We start from the raw sequence: 19,994 nt of genomic DNA on the forward strand, positions 1-19,994 counted from the left end.
CGGAAGTGGCTTGTCAACTCGATGTCCTGGGCGCGGCTAGAGTGTCCTCCTCCCCCCAATGCGCAGTGGGCCTGCGGAGGAGCGCCGGCGTGGAGGGGGGCGGGGTCCGACGTCAGCGGCCAAGATGGCGGCGGCGGTGCTGGGAGTCTCCTTGAGGCGCAGCGGCCCGGCCGTGACCCTCCGCGGCGGAGCGGCCGGGGTCTGCCTGCGGGTAAGGCCCGCCGGGCCGGGACCACCGGGGCCCAGGGGGCGGGGACGGAGCCCCTCCGGGGGCTGGAGAGGCGGGGGCAGCTGCAACAGCGCGGATCCCCTGCCCCCCCTCGCTGGCCGCCCCTCAAATCTCGTTATCGCGATATCTGGCGGTGCGGCCTGTGAGGGGGACAAGCCCGAGGTCAAAGGTCGCGGGCCTCAACGCCTGAGGAAAACTTTCGCATTTAATAATGTTGGTATTTGTTAAGCGCTTACTCTGTGCAGAGCACTGTTCTAAGCGCTGGGAGAGATCCAGGGTCATCGGGGGGGGGGTCCCACGTGAGGCTCACAGTCTTCATCCCCATTTGACAGATGAGGGAACTGAGGCCCAGTGAAGTGACTTGCCCGCAGTCACCCAGCTGACAAGGGGCAGAGCCGGGATTCGAACCCATGACCTCTGACTCCCAAGCCCTTGCTCATTCCACTGAGCCATGCTGCAATAGTATTTATTGAGCGCTTACTATGTGCATAGCACTGTACTAAGCGCTTGGAATGGACAAATCGGTAACAGAGCTCCTTCATTCATTCAATAGTATTTATTGAGCGCTTACTCTGCGCAGAGCACTGGACTAAGCGCTTGGAATGAACAAATGGGTAACAGAGACAGTCCCTGCCCTTTGACGGGCTTACGGTCTAATCGGGGAAGATGGACAGACAAGAACAATAGCAATAAATAGAATCAAGGGGAAGAACATCTCATTAAAACAACAGCAATAAATAGAATCAAGGGGATGCACATCTCATTACAACAGTACCAATAAATAGAATCAAGGGGATGAACATCTCATTAAAACAATAGCAATAAATAGAATCAAGGGGATGCACATCTCATTAAAACAATAGCAATAAATACAATCAAGGGGATGTACATCTCATTAACAAAATAAATAGGGCAATAAAAGTATATGCAATTGAGCATCCCTCCAGCTCTGCCCCCGCATGGCCCCTGCCAAGCACTTAGCCCAGTGCGCTGCACATAGTAAGCGCTCAGTGAACCCGAGCTTGGGAGTCAGAGGTCATGGGTTCGGATCCCAGCTCTGCCACTTGTCAGCTGGGTGACTGTGGGCAAGTCACTTCTCTGGGCCTCAGTGACCTCATCTGTAAAATAGGGATTGACTGTGAGCCTCACGTGGGGCCACCTGATGACCCTGTATCTCCCCCAGCGCTTAGATCAGTGCTCTGCACATAGTAAGCACTTAACAAATGCTAACATTACTATTATTATTATTTCATTCAATTCGACTGTGTTTCTTAAGTGCTTAACAAACACCAACATTATCGATTAGACTATAAGCCCGTCAATGGGCAGGGATTGTCTCTCTCTGTTGCCGAATTGTCCATTCCAAGTGCTTAGCCCAGTGCTCTGCACATAGTAAGCGCTCAATGAATACGCTTGATTGAATGAATGAGTGAACTCGCCCAAGGTCACACAGCAGAGAGGAGGCGGGAGTTAGACCCAGGTCCGCCAAGGTCACCTTGGCGTTCTCCTTGACTCCCCTCTCTTCTTCAGCTCCCACGTTCAGCCTGTCACTAAATCACTCTGTCAGCTATGTGACTGTGGGCAAGTCACTTCACTTCTCTGGGCCTCAGTTACCTCATCTGTAAAATGGGAATTAAGACTGTGAGCCCCACGTGGGACAACCTGATGACCTTGTATCTACCCCAGTGCTTATAACAGTGCTTGGCACAAAGTAAGCGCTTAACAAATACCAACATTATTATTAAATACTGTCAGTTTCACCTCCACCCCATCAATGAAACCCTTTCCTCTCCATCCAAACTGCCACCACGTTGCTCCAAACACTTGTTTTACCCAGCCTTGATTACTCCGTCAGTAATCAGAGAAACAGCATGGCCCAGTGGAAGGAGCCCGGGCTTGAGAGTCAGAGGTCATGGGTTCTAATCCCGGCTCCGCCACTTGTCAGCTATGTGACTTTGGGCAAGTCACTTAGCCTCTCTGTGCCTCATTTACCTCTTCTGTAAAATGGGGTTAAGACTGAGCCCCATGTGGGGCAACCTGATTATCTTGTATCTCCCCCAGCGCTTAGAGCAGTGCTTAGAACATAATAAGTGCTTAACAAATACCATCATTTATTACCAGCCTCCTGTCTCTCCACTTCAGTCCATACTTCACTCTGCTGCCCAGGTCATTTTTCTTTAAAAACGTTAAGTCCATGTTACCCATTCTTCAAGAACCTGCAGTGATTTTTTTTTCCATGCATCTCCACATCAAACAGAAACTCCTTACCATCAGCACCCGATCACCTTGCCCCCTCCTATTGTACTCTGACTACTAGGCTATGCTGCTTCTCAGGTTTTCTTCAGTTTCCCATCTCCTAAGGCTTTAGTGCAGTGTTTTGTGCCCAGCAGGTGTTCAATATAATGGCCTTGTGGATAAAGCTCAGGCCTGGGAGTCAGAAGGAAGTAGGCTTTGTTACTTGTCTGTTGTGTGACCTTTGGTAAATCACTTAACTTCTCTAGGCCTCAATTACCTCGCCTGCAAAATGGGAATTGAGACTGTGAGCCTGATGTGGACTGTGTGCAACCCGATCTGCTTATATCCTCCCCAGTGCTTAGTACAGTGCCTGGCACGTAGTAAGCACTTAACAAATGCCACAGTTGTTATTACTGATGAGTTGATTAATTGTCAGTCTGTGGGATTGTGACTGAAGAGACCAATGCAGGATCATTGAATGCACATAAGGATAGATTCCTGCTGCCATCTTATTCGGCAAGTTTTTTCCCTGTCAGGATCTAGGTCTGTTTCCAAGCCTGTCTTTTCATATCCCAATTTTCCTGAAGCTGTTCTGCCAAGTGATTCATAACATTACTCGTGGAGCATTATTTCTGTGTGCTTAACTCTTGAACTGTGTGATTTCTTTAGACTGTGAGCTTGTTGTGAACAGGTAACGCATCTCCCAACTCTGTATTGTATTCTCCCAAGTGCTTAGTACAATGCTCTGCACACAATAAGCACTCAGATACCATGGACTGATTGATTCTGGTTCAGGGCCTGACTTGTTGCAATTCAGTTTGGGCAAGTGACACTCAACCTCTGGCCCCTTCCGAGTTGGTTATGCTTTCAGTTTGTGACCTGCTCTTCAGAAACCTAGGTTATTAATGATCAACTCGCTTATCCCCCCAAGACACTGTTTGCCAATAACCTCTACCTTTGCAGAGAAAAGAGCTGAGAAAGCAGATGTCGCTTTAAGAAAAGCCAACCTGGGAACAAATTCCAAAACCTGGATTCCCTTTTCCATGTGTACGGTAATGGTAATAATATTTATTAAGTGCTTACTCTGTGCAGAGCACTGTACTAAGTGCTGGGAAAGAATACATGGGTGCTGGGAAAAGGTTGTTTGGAGTGAATTTCACACACAAATTAGACTCACCTCCTTGAAGCAATTAAAGTAATGATTTCTCTATTTGTGGGGAAGGGTATTTACCTGAATTATCAGATAACTCAAGAGTGCTAAGGTGTGGTATATATTATTACCTATGGGGTAATAATAGCAGTGAATAGCAACGGTGACTCCTTGAGGGGTGAGAAGAAGTGATGGGAGACCAGGGAACAGTGGTATTTATTAGCATTTACCGTGTGCGAACACTGTACTACGTGCTTGGAAGAGTTCAGTACAGCAGAGTTGGTAGACATGATCCCTTCTCAAAAGGAGCTTCCAGTCTAGAAGATGGAAAGCTATTGTTATTTTTGGCTACGGGGTGTTGAGAAAGTGAGCAAAACTCAGAAATTGACCCAACTGTACCAGCCCACGGCCTCCACTTCAGCTCACAACATCTCTCCGGTCTTGTTTTCCACCTGCAACCTTTCACCCCCACAGTCCCAAGCGCAGTCACCTCCTTCTTTGAAATTGCAGCTCAAGCCCCTGTTTATGCCCTTTCCCTTTGAAACACTAGTCCTTCTCCAATCACTCAGTGCTTCAAGGTGTGTTTGTCTTGTCTCCCTCACTGATTATAAACTTCTTGAGGGCAGAATCATATCTGGTTTTTATTTTAGGTAGCCTAAAGATCCTAGTGGATTTTCAAAAGGGGCTTGACCCCAGTAACCCGATGAAATTGATTAATAATAATGGAATTTGTTAAGCGCTATGTGCCAGACAGTGTACTAAATGCTGAGATAGTAACAAAATAATGGGGTCCCACATGGGGCTCAAAGTCTTAAGTAGGAGGGAGAATTGGTATTGAATTCCTACTTTGCAGATGAGGGAACTGAGGCCCAGAGAAGTTAAACCAAAGTCACACAGCAGGCAAGTGGCAGAGTAGGGATTAGAACCCAGGTCCCCTGAGTACCCGGCCTGTGCTCTTGTAATCAGTCAACCAGTGGTATTTATTGAGCGCTTACTGGTGGAGAGCACTCTACTAAGCACATGGGAGAATACAGTACAACAAAATTAGGAAAGACGTTCTCTTCCCATACGGGCTCTTCCCCCTGGACCACACTGCTTGATTGCCTGCCGGGTGCAGATCTCTTAGGAGACCACAGTCACATCAGTAGGCGTGATCCCTGCCCTCAAGAAGCTTACAAGGTAAAGTGGATTATCTGTCAGTGAACCAACTCCAGGAGAGCAGGTTTTGGGGTTGTTTTTATTTCCCCCCAAGGCTGGCTACTCAGAACTTTGAGCAGTGTGTGGGGTGGAGCAGTGGGTGCTCCTGCCTCAGGGGGTGATTTCTGGAAGGATCCTTCAGTCAGTTGTATTTGTTGAGTACTTACTAGGTGCAGAGCACTGTCCTAAACTCTTGGGAGAGTACAATACAGTCCTTGGCCTGGCCGCCCCAAGGAATCATCCTCCACATGCCCAGGACTCTCTTAATGTTTTCTCTGTTTCTGAGCTGGTTCCTATTCTGCTCTTCTCCCAGACCTTGGGACCTTCAGGCTGTTTTTTGAGTTGTTCCCAGATATGTACCCTGTCCCCCTAGGATGTAAGATATTTATTCATATAATTTTAAGACCTCTTCGTTGAGATGTCTTGTACTGTAGTGTGAGGGCTTCGATAGCTCTACAAAATGACGAGTTTTGGATTTGGGGGTCTCTTAAAAGAATGATTTGGCTGTAATAATGGAGGAGAAAGGAGTGGAAATTACCTATTGTAAATTACGTGTTCATATTAATGTCTGTCTCCTCCTGTAGATTATAAACTCACTGTGGGCAGGGAACGCGTCTGCCGATTTCCCTTGCGTTGTAACCGCTCAAGCACCGTGCTTAGAAGCAACATGCAGAGTGGTGAGAGCTTGGGCCTGGAAGTCAGAAGGTCACGGGTTCTAATCCCGGCTCTGACACTAGCCTGCAGTGAGACCTTGGGCAGATCACTTCTCTGTGCCTCAGTTAACCCATCTATAAAATGGCAATTGAGACTGTGAGCCCCACATGGGTCAGGGATTGGGTCCAACTTGATTTGCTTGTACCCACCCCAGCGCTTAGTACAGTGCCTGGCAAATAGTAAGCACTTAAGAAATACCATCGTTATTATTACTATTATTATAATTAACAGTGCTCCGCACATAGTAAGTGCTCAATAAATACCGTTGTTTTTGAAATTACGGTAATCTAGAATCCCAGGGACATTTCCTCCAGTTACCATTAGGTGGCAATAGAGAGCCACATGGCTTCTACCTGCAGCTCTGTGCAGCCAAGAGTAATAATAATAATAATAATATTTTTAAGCACTATGTGCCAAGCACTGCTCCAAGCGCTGGAGAAGATACGAGATAATCAGGTTGACCCACATGGGACTCACAGTCCTAATCCCCATTTTACAGATGAGGTAACGGAGGCCCAGAGAAGTGAAGTGACTTGCCCGAAGTCACACAGCTGACAAGCCCGTGCTCTTTCCACTAAACCACGCTGCTTCTAATATGTGTATTGAGCCCCGACTAGGTCTACTAGTATTTATTAAGCACCCACTTTTTGCAGAACACTCTGAAGCCTTGGGAAGAAAATACGCCGATGAGAATTAGTCAGGCAGGCTGACTTCCAAGTGGCTCCCAATCTAAGACTGAGGTGGGGAGTGTTGGCAATGGACGTATAAAGAGGGATGAAATGATAATTGGGAGTCAGAGGTCATGGGTTCAAATCCCCATTATGCCACCTGTCAGCTGTGTGACTGTGGGCAAGTCACTTAACTTCTCTGTGCCTCAATTACCTCATCTGTAAAATGGGGATGAAGACTGTGAGCCTCACGTGGGACAGTCTGATTACCCTGTATCTACCCCAGCGCTTAGAACTGTGCTCTGCACATAGTAAGCGCTTAACAAATACCAATATTATGCCCTACTGAGAGCTCACGCCCTACTGAGAGCTCACCTCCTCCAAGAGGCCTTCCCCGACTGAGCTTCCCCTTTTCCCTCTGCTCCCTCTGCTCCCTCTCTGCTCCCCCTCCGCCCTCTGCTCCCCCTTCTCCCCCTTCACCTCCTCTCAGCTAAGCCCCCTTTCCCTCTGCTCTTCCGCCTCTCCCTTCCCCTCCCCTCAGCACTGTGCTCATTTGTATATATTTATATTACCCTATTTATTTTGTTAATGAGGTGTACAGCCCCTTGATTTTGTTTATCGTGATTATGTTGTCTTGTTTTTGTCCATCTATCTGCCCCGATTAGACTGTAAACCCGTCATTGGGCAGGGATTATCTCTATCTGTTGCTGAATTGTACATTCCAAGCGCTCAATAAATATGAATGAATGAATGAATGAACGAACGAACGAACGAACGAACAACATGAGACAAGGAGAATGGCAAATACCAGGAATGGGATAGGGCATCGTGGCCAGGGGAGCAGAGTTTCTGCTCTTCGTGGCTTAGAATTCGTCGTTCTAAAAATTGTGGCAGCCCTCCGTTGCCAGAATTGGAGTCCCTCCCGGCCCATCTGGCATGGGGCAGGTCAGGAGCAGGGCCCCAGGAAGGCGTACAGGTGGGGCGGAGGTTATTGCAAGGCACCGGGCACCCCCAGGGAAGGGTAGAAGGCCAAGGCCGTTCACTGCTGTTGGTGGAAGCCTCCCCGACTCCACTCGGGCTGAACAGGCTAGAAGCGCTTCAGTTTAATCCCACTACACCATTCAGCTTTGGCCCCATCTCCTTCCTCTCGTTCCATTCAAACTCTTCAAACAGGTTGTAAACACCCTCTGCCTCCACTTCCTCTCCACCTCCCTCTTTGACCATTTTTCTAAAATACAGTTCTGCAGACATCTTCCCACTCCTCAGAATCTTCCAACCATTGCCCATTCCTGCCCCCAGCAATCAGAAACTCCTGACCACTGGCTCTGAGGCCCTCACTCGGCTCTCAACTTCGATCTTTTCCTCTCTCTTCTCCCAGTGTGCCTGAGCCCGAACTTCATTCCTCTCAAGTTAACCTTCTCACATGGGGCCTCATTCTCATCTCCTGCTGCTGACCTTGTGCTAGCTCCCTCCCTCCCCCTTCGTATTCACCGTGCTGCAGCTCTCCATTTCCAAAGCCCTTCAGAAGTCACATCTCTTCCAGGAGGCCTTCCCTGATTATTATCTCTTCTCCCCAAGTCAAATCTCCCCAGCTAACACCTCAGCATTCCCACACCATCTAAGGCCTCAAGTACTCACAACCACCATAGCACTTAGATCCATTTCTTACTTACGTATTCCTCATACCATTTGTGATTTATTCTAGTAGCTATCTCCCCTGCTAGACTAAGCTCCGGGAGGGGAGGGATCGTGCCTTCCTACGGTAGTTTTTCTCTGAAGGAGTTAGGGTGCTAGGCACAGAGAAGGTGCTCAGAAAATAGCGTTGATTGAAGCTCCAGGGTGGCACGGAGAGAATTCCTGGTGGTGTTGCCCAGTGGTTGAGTAGGGCGGAATGCACACGCCATGAGCTTCCCAAGGCTCATATGCCACCGGAGCAGATGGAAAGCAGAGCAGGATCTGATCTACTCCTAGAATGGCAAAAGGTCCATCTGAGTCCGACACATTATACTGAGCACTTGGGAAAGGGCAACAGGAGCACAGTCGATGACAGTTGTTGAGCATTTACTGAGTGTAGGGCACTACACTAAGTACTATACTTAGTACTTAGATTCTGAGCCCCCTCACACTCTCTTCCCCCTCATTTTCCACCTCTAGCCCTCCTGGGGTGGCGGAATGACTGTATCTCATTCCCGCCTCTGTATTCTCAGTGCTTAGTACAGTGCTCTGCACAAAGTAAGCCCTTAACAAATGCTGTTACTACCAATGCTTGGGAGCGTTATGGTAGATTCGATTCCTGGCTACAAGGAGTTTACAGGCTAGTGGGGGAGACAGATGTTAAAATAACTTTTGAATAGGGGACTTTATTATGCTGCTTCTGAGCCAAATACCATGCTAAGCGCTGGGTTAATACAAGCTAATCAGGGTGGATGCAGTCCTTATCCCACATTCTAGAGGGGAGGGAGAATGGGTATGGAATAACCATTTTACAGATGAGGAAACTGAGGCATGGAGAAGTTAAGTGAGTTGCCTAAAGTCATACAGCAATCAAGTGGCAGAGCTAGGATTAGAACGCAGGTCCTTTGACTCGCAGACCCATGCTCTTTCCACTAGGCCATGCTGCTTCTACCTAAGGCTCTTTACTTCAATGCTGTGGGGTGGTATGAGCTTCAACGTGCTTAAGGGAACAGACCCAAACACATAGGCAACGCAGAAGGCAGGGCGAAAAGGGGAGACGAAGGCCTAGTCAGGGAAGTCCTCTTGAAGGACGTGTGATTTAAATAGTGCTTTGAAGGTGGGGAGAGTGCTGGTGTGAGATATGAAGGGGGAAGAGTTCCAGTCACAGAACCCCTCTCCTTGCCCAAGAGGAGCTCACAGTCTAGTGTAATTGGCAATTCACCACATTCCCCTCAATGGCTGTGATTCTAGATTAATCCATTGGCCCCTGAGACACACACTCAAATACACGCAACCCTAGGGTTCCCCAGGCACTCCCCCTCTCTTGGCAGAGGCTGGCTGGGGAGGAGAGATTGGAGCACAAACCAGACTCGGATCCCAGGCGCTGGTGGGTTCTGGGCCTTCTAGAGGGTTTGGTTGGCGGTAAAGTGGGGCACGGCTCCCTGAGCCAACTGAGGGGCAAGGGAAGCCATAAGTGGTTTCTGGAGCTCCCTCTCATCCCTTTTTTTTAAAAATAATTTTTTCATCTTTGAAGCTTGTGATTAGCACAAACTCTCAAGTGGCACCCTTCCATTTTTTAAGATTGTAGTAATATATGCAATTGGACATTATTAACAATACAGCCTCTTAGATTGTTAGAGCCCAAAGATCAGAAAAGGCAGTTTGAGGTGCCCATTTTGGAATTTTTGTTCATTTTCTACTCCAAAACATCATTCTTTCAAAAATCCAGTCATTTTGCTGACACACACACCGCCGCCCCCATCCTCCCCAGCCTAATGTGTTCTTACCTTTCCCCCCTGGGCCTTCCTCCTTTCTCCCTTAATTGTAATAGTAATAATTATTATTATTATTATTACGATACTTGTTAAATGCTTATTCTGTTCCAAACACTGTTCTAAGCAGCATCCTTTCTGATCTCCAACCTCCTATCTCTCCCCACTTCGTCTATACTTCACTCTGCTGCCTGGATTATCTTTCTAAAGAAATGCTCTTGCCATGTCACCCCCCTTCTCAAAAATCTCCAGTGGTTGCCTATCAACCTTCATATCAAACAAAAACTCCTCACTATTGGCTTCATAGCTCTCCATCACCTGGCCCCTTCTTACCTCACCTCCTCTCTCTCCTGTAGCCCAGCCTGCACACCTCCTCACTGTGCTTTGCTATCATCTGTCGACCCCTGGCCCATGTCCTACCTCTGGCCTGGAACGCCCTCCCTCCTCCCATCTGCCAAACTAGCACACTTTACCCCTTCAAAGCCCTACTGAAAGCTCACCTCCTCGAGGAGGCCTTCCCAGACTGAGTCCCCCTTTTCCTCTGCTCCTCCTCCTCTCCCCTTCGCCCTGACTCCCACCCTCTGCTATACCCCCCCCACCCCACAGCACTTATGTATATATGTACATTTTCATTATTCTATTTTATAAATGATGAATGTATCTATAATTCTATTTTTGATGATGCAGTTGATGCCTGTCTACTTGTTTTGCTTTGTTTTGTTGACTGTCTCGCCCCTTCTAGACTCTGAGCCCGTTGTTGGGTAGGGATTTTCTCTATCTGTTGCCGAATTGTACTTTCCGAGCTCTTAGTACAGTGAGCTTAGCACACAGTAAGCGCTCAAGAAATACGATTGGTGGATGAATGATTGAATGAATGAATGAAGGTAGTCAGGTTGGACACAGTCCCTCTCCCACATAGCTCACACACAGTTCCTGGCTCACACTCTTCATCCCCATTTTAAAGATGAGGGAACTGAGGCCCAGAGAAGTGAAGTGACTTGCCCATGGTCACACAGCAGACATGTGGCAGAACCGGGATTAGAGCCCATGACCTTCTGACTCCCAGGCTCGTGCTCTATCCACTAAGCCAGAAATTGTAGAATTTCTGGTCTCTGAAGCAGGCCCACTAGAAGCCTGCATTTCAGCAGTGATGGTTGGTCCTGTCCCGGTGTCTGCCAGACGGAAGGGTTTACCTCGGCCACTTTTCTGACTGTTTTCCTTCCCACTCCCCCAATTCTCTGCTTCCAGGCCATCCGTGGGGCTCAGAGCCAGGCAGCGGCAGCTCCTCGCATTAAGAAATTTGCCATCTACAGATGGGACCCCGACAAGCCCGGAGACAAACCTCGCATGCAGAACTATGAGATAGACCTGAACAAGTGAGTGTCATGGTGAAATAGGGTGGGCATCCGGTCAGGAACCATCTCAGTCACAGGAGCGACCGACCCGGCAACCGACCCCCTGCCCGCCGCAGCAGGCAAAAACCAGAGCTTCTGGGATTAGTAAAGAGAAGATCAGTGTAAAAATGCCCAAAGTGACCCCTCCGTAAGCACATAACATCTCCTTCAAAGGCAGATCGTGGGGCCACAAACTTGGGGAATGTTGCTGACCCCAGGAATCCCACGAAAAGTGGCAATTTCTGAGCAACGAGAACTGGGGTCAACCTGGCCCAACCTGGCAGATTTCTAAATCCGTGCTCCTTTGGTCCCACTTCCCAATTAGAAGTGAATTGTTCTGCTTTTGAATCTGGGGACTTAATGAAAGGAGCTTTTATAGACTTTCCCCTTAACATCTTTTCATTGTTATTAGAAATGATCTGGTCCTAACTAAATCTGTAAATCATCCGACTCATCACCTCAAAATGTTCCCCCAGTTTGGACTTGTGATGTGTTAAAGTTTCTGGTGCCGATGCACCAGAGTAGAAGCAGCCATCTTTTGTCACAGGCTGCCGTGGAAACAGTTTGAAAAATGAAACAGGTCAAGGAGACTGTGTGGGTTAGAAAAGAAGTCCCAAGAGTATACAGGGAGAGAGGGAGTGTGATGGGACAGATTTGTGCAAATTTTGCCTGTCGTTTTGTTGTTAGGTGTGGGCCCATGGTGTTGGATGCGCTGATCAAGATAAAAAATGAAATGGACGCCACTCTGACTTTCCGGAGATCATGCAGAGAAGGTACCTCTTTGTTCTGAGACGACACAGGGAAGGGTTCTCTGCCCAGGTAGAGGGTCGGTCATATTGTACAGAGATTAGAGCTACTGACATTTTTCCAAGTGAGCTTCGGTTCATTACACCCACCCTTCTTTGGTGAAAGTGCAAAAAAGTCAAAGTCACTTAGATTCAGTTACTAGGCTCTCATTGTATATTTCCTTCAGTAACCATAACTGAAATGGTTACTCCATCACTTCAACCCTCCACATATGGCTGGAGCTGTACGACCTACTGAGAATAGTTGAAGATTGTTAGAGCCCAAAGATCAGAAAAGGCAGTTTGAGGTGCCCATTTTGGAATTTTCGTTCATTTTCTATTCCAAAACATCATCCTTTCAAAAATCCGATAATTTTGCTGACACACACACCGCCGCCCCCATCCTCCCTCCCCCAATGTGTTCTTACCTTTCCCCCCTGGGCCTTCCTCCTTTCTCCCTTAATTGTAATAATAATTATTATTATTATGGTGCTTGTTAAATGCTTATTCTGTGCTAAGCACTGTTCTAAGCAGCATCCTTTCTGATCTCCCAACCTCCTGTCTCTCCCCACTTCAGTCTATACTTCACTCTGCTGCCCAGATTATCTTTCTAAAGAAATGCTCTTGCCATGTCACCCCCCTTCTCAAAAATCTCCAGTGGTTGCCTATCAAACAAAAACTCCATTCCTCAGTCTGGGTACCTTTGCCCTAGTGAACTTGGGGGAAACAGAGGATCCTGGGTTATTTTGGCTTGCCCAACAACTTTGTCAGACGTGTGGATAATCTCCTTAAGGGCAGGAATCGTGTCTCCCAACTCTACTGTATTACACTCTCCCAAGCACTTTGTACAGTGCTCTGCACATGGTAAACATTCAGTAAATTCCATCGAGGTTGCATTTTTCAGGCAAAGAAGCTGGCAGTTTGTCAGATCCGTGGGTCATGCTGGAGCCAAATAAAGGGAAACCTAGTTGGACTTTCTCTGTTCCATACTAACCCCAAGCCTGTACTCTCTTCCATCTGTTTGAACCCCAACTGGTATTTTGGAAGCGAATGTGGTATTATGAACAGTGTGGGATGGCAGGGGGAAACTTAGCTGGCTCATGAAGGGAAAGTCGTTGTTTTAGCATCTTCCGTTCAAAACTTGGGCAGAAATGTTTTCCAAAACATGATTCAAGAGCTTTTTAAATGCCACCTTTTGCTTTTGTGTGGCCATTCAATTCTGAAATGCTTTAGTGCAATCAAGGAAAGGAGCTCTGCCCCCTGATTCAGGGCCCCTTGACTTGGAAGGGCAGAGGAGGTGGGTTGGGAGTAGAGGGGACACTCCTAATTTATCAAATGCAAGCAAGTAATTGTGTCATCTTTGCTACTGAAGTGAAACGCTAAAAAAGGTAAGATGGTCAGGAGCCTGGAAAAGGTGGTGTTGGAAAGTGAGGACAGAGTCAAGAGTTAAAGGGTCCAAGGAACGGAGCCAGGCCAAAACAACTCTTGTTTCTAGGCCCTTGGTTAGCTCGTCCTGAAGAAGTTGCCATTTATGTCACCGTGCGATAGAAAAGGAGAGAGCACAGGCACTAGCTTGGATTGGTGCTCTATTTATGTGTGATGCTATTTGGAGCCCTAATTCTGGTCTCGGTGGGGATGGAGGAGCGGGAGAACCCCTTCTTGATGTTCAGCCGAGGACCCCTCCTGGGGGTGGGGTGGGAGACAGGACTGGGGCGGTTGCGATCTCTATCCGGGGGACTGCAGATAGTGCCGTGGTGGCAGGCAGCCCCCCTACTCCCAAGTGGGGGTGAGAACAGCAAAGGGCGAGGAAGAGTTGGGCTGACGCTGTAGGGAAGCATTGTTTCTCCAAGTGGTCCAGACTTGTGTCTGTCCATCTCTCTCTCTCAGGAATCTGTGGCTCTTGTGCAATGAACATCAATGGGGGCAACACCCTGGCTTGCACCAGAAGAATCGACCCCGACATCAACAAAGTCTCTAAAATCTACCCTCTGCCCCACATGTACGTGGTGAAGGATCTGGTTCCTGTGAGTTTCTGCACCTCTCTTGTTTTGTGGTCCTAGAAAGTGCCGACTGGAGACGATCCGAGTTTCGCTAGAGCCTTATTATTAGGCAGTGGGTGGAGCCATTTGCTTAGGCCACCTCCAGGTCTCATGATATAGTAATATCTGGTGTTGAGGAAAGGGAACTGAAAATGCTGATTTGGAAAAACTGACTAAAGCGGCTTCAGTCATTTGATCCCTGGCGGTCGTTGCTTCTGGGGGCCAGGTGGCCCATGGTGGAAAGCACCAGGAGGGGAATCTAGCTCTCCGTTGCTCAGGCAAATGTACTGGGAAGAGTGGTGTGAAAGCTCTGATTGTGGGATCACCTCTGCTGAAGACCCATCCCAACTGGGATGGGCTTGGAGAAACTCGACAACTCGTTTCATAGGGTCAGGAAGGTTGCCTTGAATTGGCGGTGGGATTTGCCTCACTCCTTGCCTTTTGTCCTTCCTTCAGGATTTAAGTAACTTCTATGCCCAGTACAAATCCATTGAGCCATACTTAAAGAAGAAAGATGAATCCCAGGAGGGTAAACAACAGTATCTGCAGTCCATAGAAGATCGTGAGAAACTGGTGATGATTTGCTGCTTAATTTCCTTGCTGGGAGGGATTGGGGTGGGGGTGGTGTGCCTCTGGTGTTGGGTGGAACCAGGTGACTGGGTGCTGGGTTGGTCTTGGTAGCCCAGTGATATTGGGGGTCAGGGAAGGTGAAAAATGGTCAGAAACTCTTTCCCTCCTCAGAAATCCCATTGGGATTTCCAGGTGGTAGACAAGAGGGAAGACCTGTTTAAACCAGATAATTCATCCCAAAATACTTGTCCTAAACACTCCCGCTGGCTACAAACTCTCTGACCCTGCAAAAACTCCTAGCACATCCTAGGGTGAGCTTTTGGAGGAGGAAGGCAGCCACCTCCTCCCCACACCCTTCCTTTCTGTAACCACCTCCCACCACCACCAAGGCAGGAGGTGTCAGAAGAGTGAGACGAGACTCTATGGCAGGGCAAAGAGTCTCTTCCTCAGACACACGCTAATCCCAACATCCATTTCCATAGGGGCCCCAAATTATGAATCATCTCCTCGGGAAGGGTCCTGGAGCTCGTAATGGAGTGGCCGTTCTTAGTTTGGAACGGGGGGCCCTCATTTCTAATACTAGTTCCTCCCCGACTTGGCAGCCCCAATCAATCAATCTGGTACTTACCACACACTTATTGTGTGGGCTAAGCGTTATATTAGGTGCTTGGGAAAGAACAAAATATACACTATAAATGTTCTTTGCCCACAAGGAGCTACCAGTCCACTTTCCATTCTGCTTCAATTGCCTCATCTTTTCAAGAGGGTGTCATTACCTTCCTCCAGGAGTGGGAGTTGTGAGGGTACTGGAGTGGGGGGGTCTGAGAAGGACTTTTAAATGGCTCAAAAGAAGATTCAGGTAATATGGGTGTCCCAGTTAGAGGGCGAGCACGCTGAAATTCCTTTGGAAGGGTCAGACACATCTCTCTGTTGCGTGCAGCTGACAGTCCTGTTTTCTATGTGCAGGACGGGCTCTATGAGTGCATCCTGTGTGCCTGCTGCAGCACCAGCTGCCCCAGCTACTGGTGGAATGGAGACAAATACTTGGGACCCGCCGTCCTCATGCAGGTAAGGCTGGAGAACCAGCTCAGCTGGAAGCTGCCTTTCCCCACCTCTCAAGACTGCTGCGAGGAGAGAGGAATGTGAAGGAGCTGTGGGAAGAAGGGCTGTAGATCCCATACCCAGTTATTTGGAAGCGAGTGTGAACTCAGAGTCCCAGAGACCCAGGCAGACATCTCAACTAAACGCTTCAGCTCAGAGAAGGTGTCAGGTTGATTTTCTCTGCCTTCACGGCTGACGGGTTTTGGCTCTGAGCCATCCCATGAGCTTTCAGAAAGGCAGCAGCCCTCAGGACTGATTTCTTTCTACATTAGGGGTCTTGAGAGGAAGTTTGTTCATCTCTGATGCACACTTTGTAGGTGTCAAAATGTTTTCCCTCTTTTAGCCTACTTCCCACCTGCCTATCCTCCTCCACTACTAGATTCCCTCTCGCTGCTCCTTTCCTCAACCCAGAGCTCAGACCTGGGGCTCGGGGCTCTGCCACCTGGGGCAGTGGGTGGGGGTTTTCTGAGCTAGATCGGGGTGATGGCACCCTGCCAGGCTATCAGACATTGCCTGGGAACCCAACAGGGTGTATTTTCATGATCCCACCCCAGAAGAATGACTCTTCTCAAAGAAAATACTCTTCTCCCTTCTGAAAGCAGTGGGCACTTTAAATTTGCCTGTTTCATTTTTAGAAACCCCAAGCTCCTCCAAAAACAAATTCTCCCTCCTTTATTCCACTGGGTCAGGGAGAGTTTTGGGGGGTTCTTTGTTGGTTTGTTTGTTTTTTGAAAGGGTGGGGGTTTGGTGCATGATGGTGTTTGGTTTTTTATGGTTTTATTAAGCACTCACCATGTTCCTGCTACTGTTCTAAAACCCTGAACTGGGCCCAGGATTGTAGAATTTATCTCATCAATTAAACCCTGTCAGGATCAAGGTGCCCTTCAGGGGCCGGGAAGGGGCACCAGATAAGTTCAGTTAGAAGGCATTGGTCTGAGTCAGGGTGGAGTCGAATTGAGATTATCGACTGGTGTTTGCTGTGGCCTCCAGGCGTATCGCTGGATGATCGACTCCAGAGACGAATTCACAGAGGAGCGTCTGGCCCAGCTGCAGGACCCATTTTCCCTGTATCGCTGCCACACCATCATGAACTGCACGCGGACCTGCCCCAAGGTACTCCAGCCTCCCCAGAAGTCTTAGTTTTGCTCTTTCAATCAGACCCCATTAATTAATAATAATTATTATTATTATTATGGTGCTTGTTAAGTGCTTTCTATATGCCAAGCACTGTTCTAAGCACAGGCGTAGATATGTTAGGTCAGACACAGACCCTGTCCCACATGGGGCTCACACTCATCCCCATTTTACAGATGAGGTAACTGAGGCACAGAGAAGTGACTTACCCAAGGTCACCCAGCAGATGTGATGGAGCCGGGATTAGAACCCAGGTCCTCCTGACTCCCAGGCCCGTGCTCTCTACACCGAGTCATGCTGCTTACCCCGTGTGATTGATTGCCTGGACCTGGTGGTTTGCAGAAAACATTGACTCAAGTGCCTGGCTTAGGAATGTGCCCGACTGTGTATGCTTAGGGGGAAATGTCTGAGGGTGATATGAAGCCAGCCCGTCTGGTTGGAGAGCAGAATAGGGAACTAGGATCGTGCCCTCTTGCCAAGGACCTCTTTTGGACCTTCAAACAGAAGAAATTATGCCATTCACATCCGTTGTTTCTATAAAACAAAACCAAGATCCCACCCTTTGCCTGTATCAACTTGGCCTTTCTCGTTGGGAGAGACAAGCAATGCCAGTTCAGGTGTACAGAACAAAGGACTAGGGGTACCGAGCTACATATCAGGAGGCCTGGATCAGGTCCTTTCCCTTCTCAGGGCCTCGATGTCCCCTTGTATAGAGTGGGATCATGATTTCTGCTCTGAGCAGTGGCAGATCATGCCACTAAAGGGTGATAATGTGGGCCTGGGCCATACTTCCCTTTCCCCTTCCCTGCATCCCCTTCCACCTTGCACCAACATCATCATCCATGGTAGTCACTGAGCCCTCACCGTGTGCAGATCACTGCATTAAGCACTTGGGAGAGTATGATTCAACAGAGATGGAAGATGGGGTCCCTGCCCACAACAAGCTTACAGTCTAGAGGAGGGAAACTTCCTTTGCTGGAGACCAGGGTTTCAGTTCTTGCGGTGGGCAGAGGCGACCAGTTGAGACCACGCCCCTTCTCCCCCGCCCCTCATGTCATTGGTGAAAGCACAACTGGATCAGCTTCGATGTAGGAACATCCCACCAAGCCCAGGTCCAGAACCGAGAGCTGCTTAAGGCAGTCCTTCACCGGTGCCAGCACATTCATTCATTCAATAGTATTTATTGAGTGCTTACTATGTGCAGAACACTGTACTTATCGCTTGGAAAGTACAAATCAGTAACAGATAGAGACAGTCCCTGCCCTCTGATGGGCTTACAGTCTAATCAGAGGGCTTACAGTCTAATCGGGGGGGCATACAGTCTAATCGGGCACATACTCATTCAGCTGGGATTGTCCACTTACACCTTGCTTGACTGGGTCAACAGAACCTGCGTGCGACCCAGTGCCAACCCCCTTCCCCGCCTGCAGTGCCCCTTACTGGAATGGTCCTGCTGTTCACCCTGCTCCTGCTACAAATCAGAATCAATAGGGAATTTTTTTTAGTAATTTTGAGGTTCCACATTTCTACCCCCAGGGGAATCACACTCTATGGCAGTAGTTTAACTCCTCAGACAGAGAAAAGTTTGAAGGGTCTTCCTGATATCTTCTGGTGTGTCTGCTCACCAGTTTCTCAGTGTTCTATTTTTGAATCGTCCTCAGTCCTTCAGATTTCTCCCCTTGCTTTGAGATGTGGGCCGTCGGGACGAGGCTCAGGAGGAAGAGGAGGAGTGATAGTATTTCCCTTTCCTCTCCATCCAAACCACTACCACATTAATATAATCACTCATCCTATCCTGCCTGGATTCCTGCATCAGCTTCCTTGCTGACCTCCCAGTCTCTCCCCACTCCAGTTCATGCTTCACTCTGCTACCCAGATCATTTTTCTACAAAAATGCTCAGAACACGTCATCTCCTTCCCCCAAAAAACTCCAGTGGTTGCCCATCTACCTCCGTGTCAAAGACAAACTTCTCACCATTGGCTTTAAAGCAATCCATCACCTTGCCCCCTCCTACCTCACCTTCCTTCTCTCCTTCTACAACCCAGCCCGCACACTTTGCTCCTCTAGTGCTAACCTTCACACTGTGCCTCAGTCTTGCACAATGGATAGAGGAGCGGAGTTTCAGGCTCTGCGTGGCTCAGGACCCAACAGCCCCAAGCCACGGCAGCCACCACCGGTCCCTTGCAGAGCGATACAGCAACCACTGAATCTCTGCCTTCCTGGCCACCCCCAGATTCTCAAAGCAAACTGTTGGTTGCTGGGTCTGACTGTAGCGTAAGAGCACGAGAAGACTGGTAGAAATTGTCCGAATCTAGGAGGGCGTGGGACCCAGAAGAAAGAATGAGGAAGCTTGGGTTTTAGTCCCAGACCTGCCTGTAGCTATCAGGGGCAAAGACCTAAAAGGCACTCCACGATGAACTGCACCCCTGGCCCCTTGCCTGCTCGTTGCACTCGGTCCCCCAGCAGGAACACAACTGGCAGGGATGAGAGTGCGAGTACCCCTGCCCAAACCACTAACTAGCGCTTCAGTGGATTCCCAGTTCAACCACTTCCCAGTCCTGAAACCTCAGGATGTATTGCAGCATTGCACAGTGGATAGAGCACGGGCTTAGGAGTCAGAAGGTCGTGGGTTCTAATCCTAGCTCTGCCACTTGTCTCCTGGGTGACCTTGGGCAAAGCACTTAACTTCTCTGTACTTTAGTTACTTCATCTGTAAAATGGGTATTATGACTGTGAGCTCTACGTGGGACAACCTGATTACCTTCTATCTCCCCAGCACTTAGAACGGTGCTCGGCACATAGTAAGCATTTGAATACCATAATTATCATTATTATTATTATTGCCTGCCACTCCTGATGGGAGATTGTCATCCAGGAGCATAGGATATTCTTGGTTTAGTGACCAAGGAGTGTACAGTGTCACAGGCCAGTTTACAACCCAAAGCAGGCCAGAACCGCCCCCACACACAAAGCGGGTCTCACTCCGCCCCAAAAAACGCCAGTGCTGGGGAAATAAGCATAAGGGGAAATAATACTGCTTGCTGCCAGTTCAGTTGTAATTTGGGGCTGGTCTAACAGTTCTTTTTTTGTTCCTCTCAAGGGGCTGAACCCAGGAAAAGCAATTGCTGAAATCAAGAAAATGATGGCAACTTACAAGGAGAAAGCTTCAGCTTAACCGTCTCCTCTTGCAACCGGGAATCATAACACGGGCTGAATGTAATTTATATTTGATTTAAACTCAACCTGGGATTTGTTTTTCCAGGAATACTGCATGTACAATAAAAACCTTAAAAGATAATAAAGAGCTTCTTACTTTATTAACAAAAAACAA

At 48.4% G+C, this 19,994-nt stretch overlaps 1 protein-coding gene across 2 annotated transcripts; it reads left to right on the forward strand.

Annotated features, from left to right (window-relative positions):
* Positions 1-19,994, forward strand: SDHB (succinate dehydrogenase complex iron sulfur subunit B). 2 transcript variants are annotated; one of them, XM_029066352.2, is made up of 9 exons: positions 1-211; positions 3,428-3,516; positions 10,888-11,015; positions 11,721-11,806; positions 13,706-13,842; positions 14,314-14,430; positions 15,394-15,495; positions 16,519-16,641; positions 19,764-19,994. In XM_029066352.2, the coding sequence occupies exons 1-9, from the start codon at positions 22-24 to the stop codon at positions 19,836-19,838; spliced, it is 1,047 nt and encodes a 348-aa protein (XP_028922185.1). In that variant the 5' UTR covers positions 1-21; the 3' UTR covers positions 19,839-19,994. The 2 variants fall into 2 exon arrangements, with proteins under 2 accessions (XP_028922185.1, XP_028922186.1); XM_029066353.1 differs by lacking the exon at positions 3,428-3,516 and having other exon boundaries at positions 109-211.

The sequence above is a fragment of the Ornithorhynchus anatinus genome, chromosome 5, assembly GCF_004115215.2.
Source record: "Ornithorhynchus anatinus isolate Pmale09 chromosome 5, mOrnAna1.pri.v4, whole genome shotgun sequence".
NCBI lineage: Eukaryota > Metazoa > Chordata > Mammalia > Monotremata > Ornithorhynchidae > Ornithorhynchus > Ornithorhynchus anatinus.

Excerpts from the sequence above, each read along its gene's own strand:
- SDHB (XM_029066352.2), top strand. The coding sequence starts at position 22 with ATGTCCTGGGCGCGGCTAGAGTGTCCTCCTCCCCCCAATGCGCAGTGG. Across the intron at positions 3,517-10,887 it reads TTCCCTTTTCCATGTGTACG|GCCATCCGTGGGGCTCAGAG; the intron begins GTAATGGTAATA and ends CTCTGCTTCCAG. Across the intron at positions 16,642-19,763 it reads GCACGCGGACCTGCCCCAAG|GGGCTGAACCCAGGAAAAGC; the intron begins GTACTCCAGCCT and ends GTTCCTCTCAAG.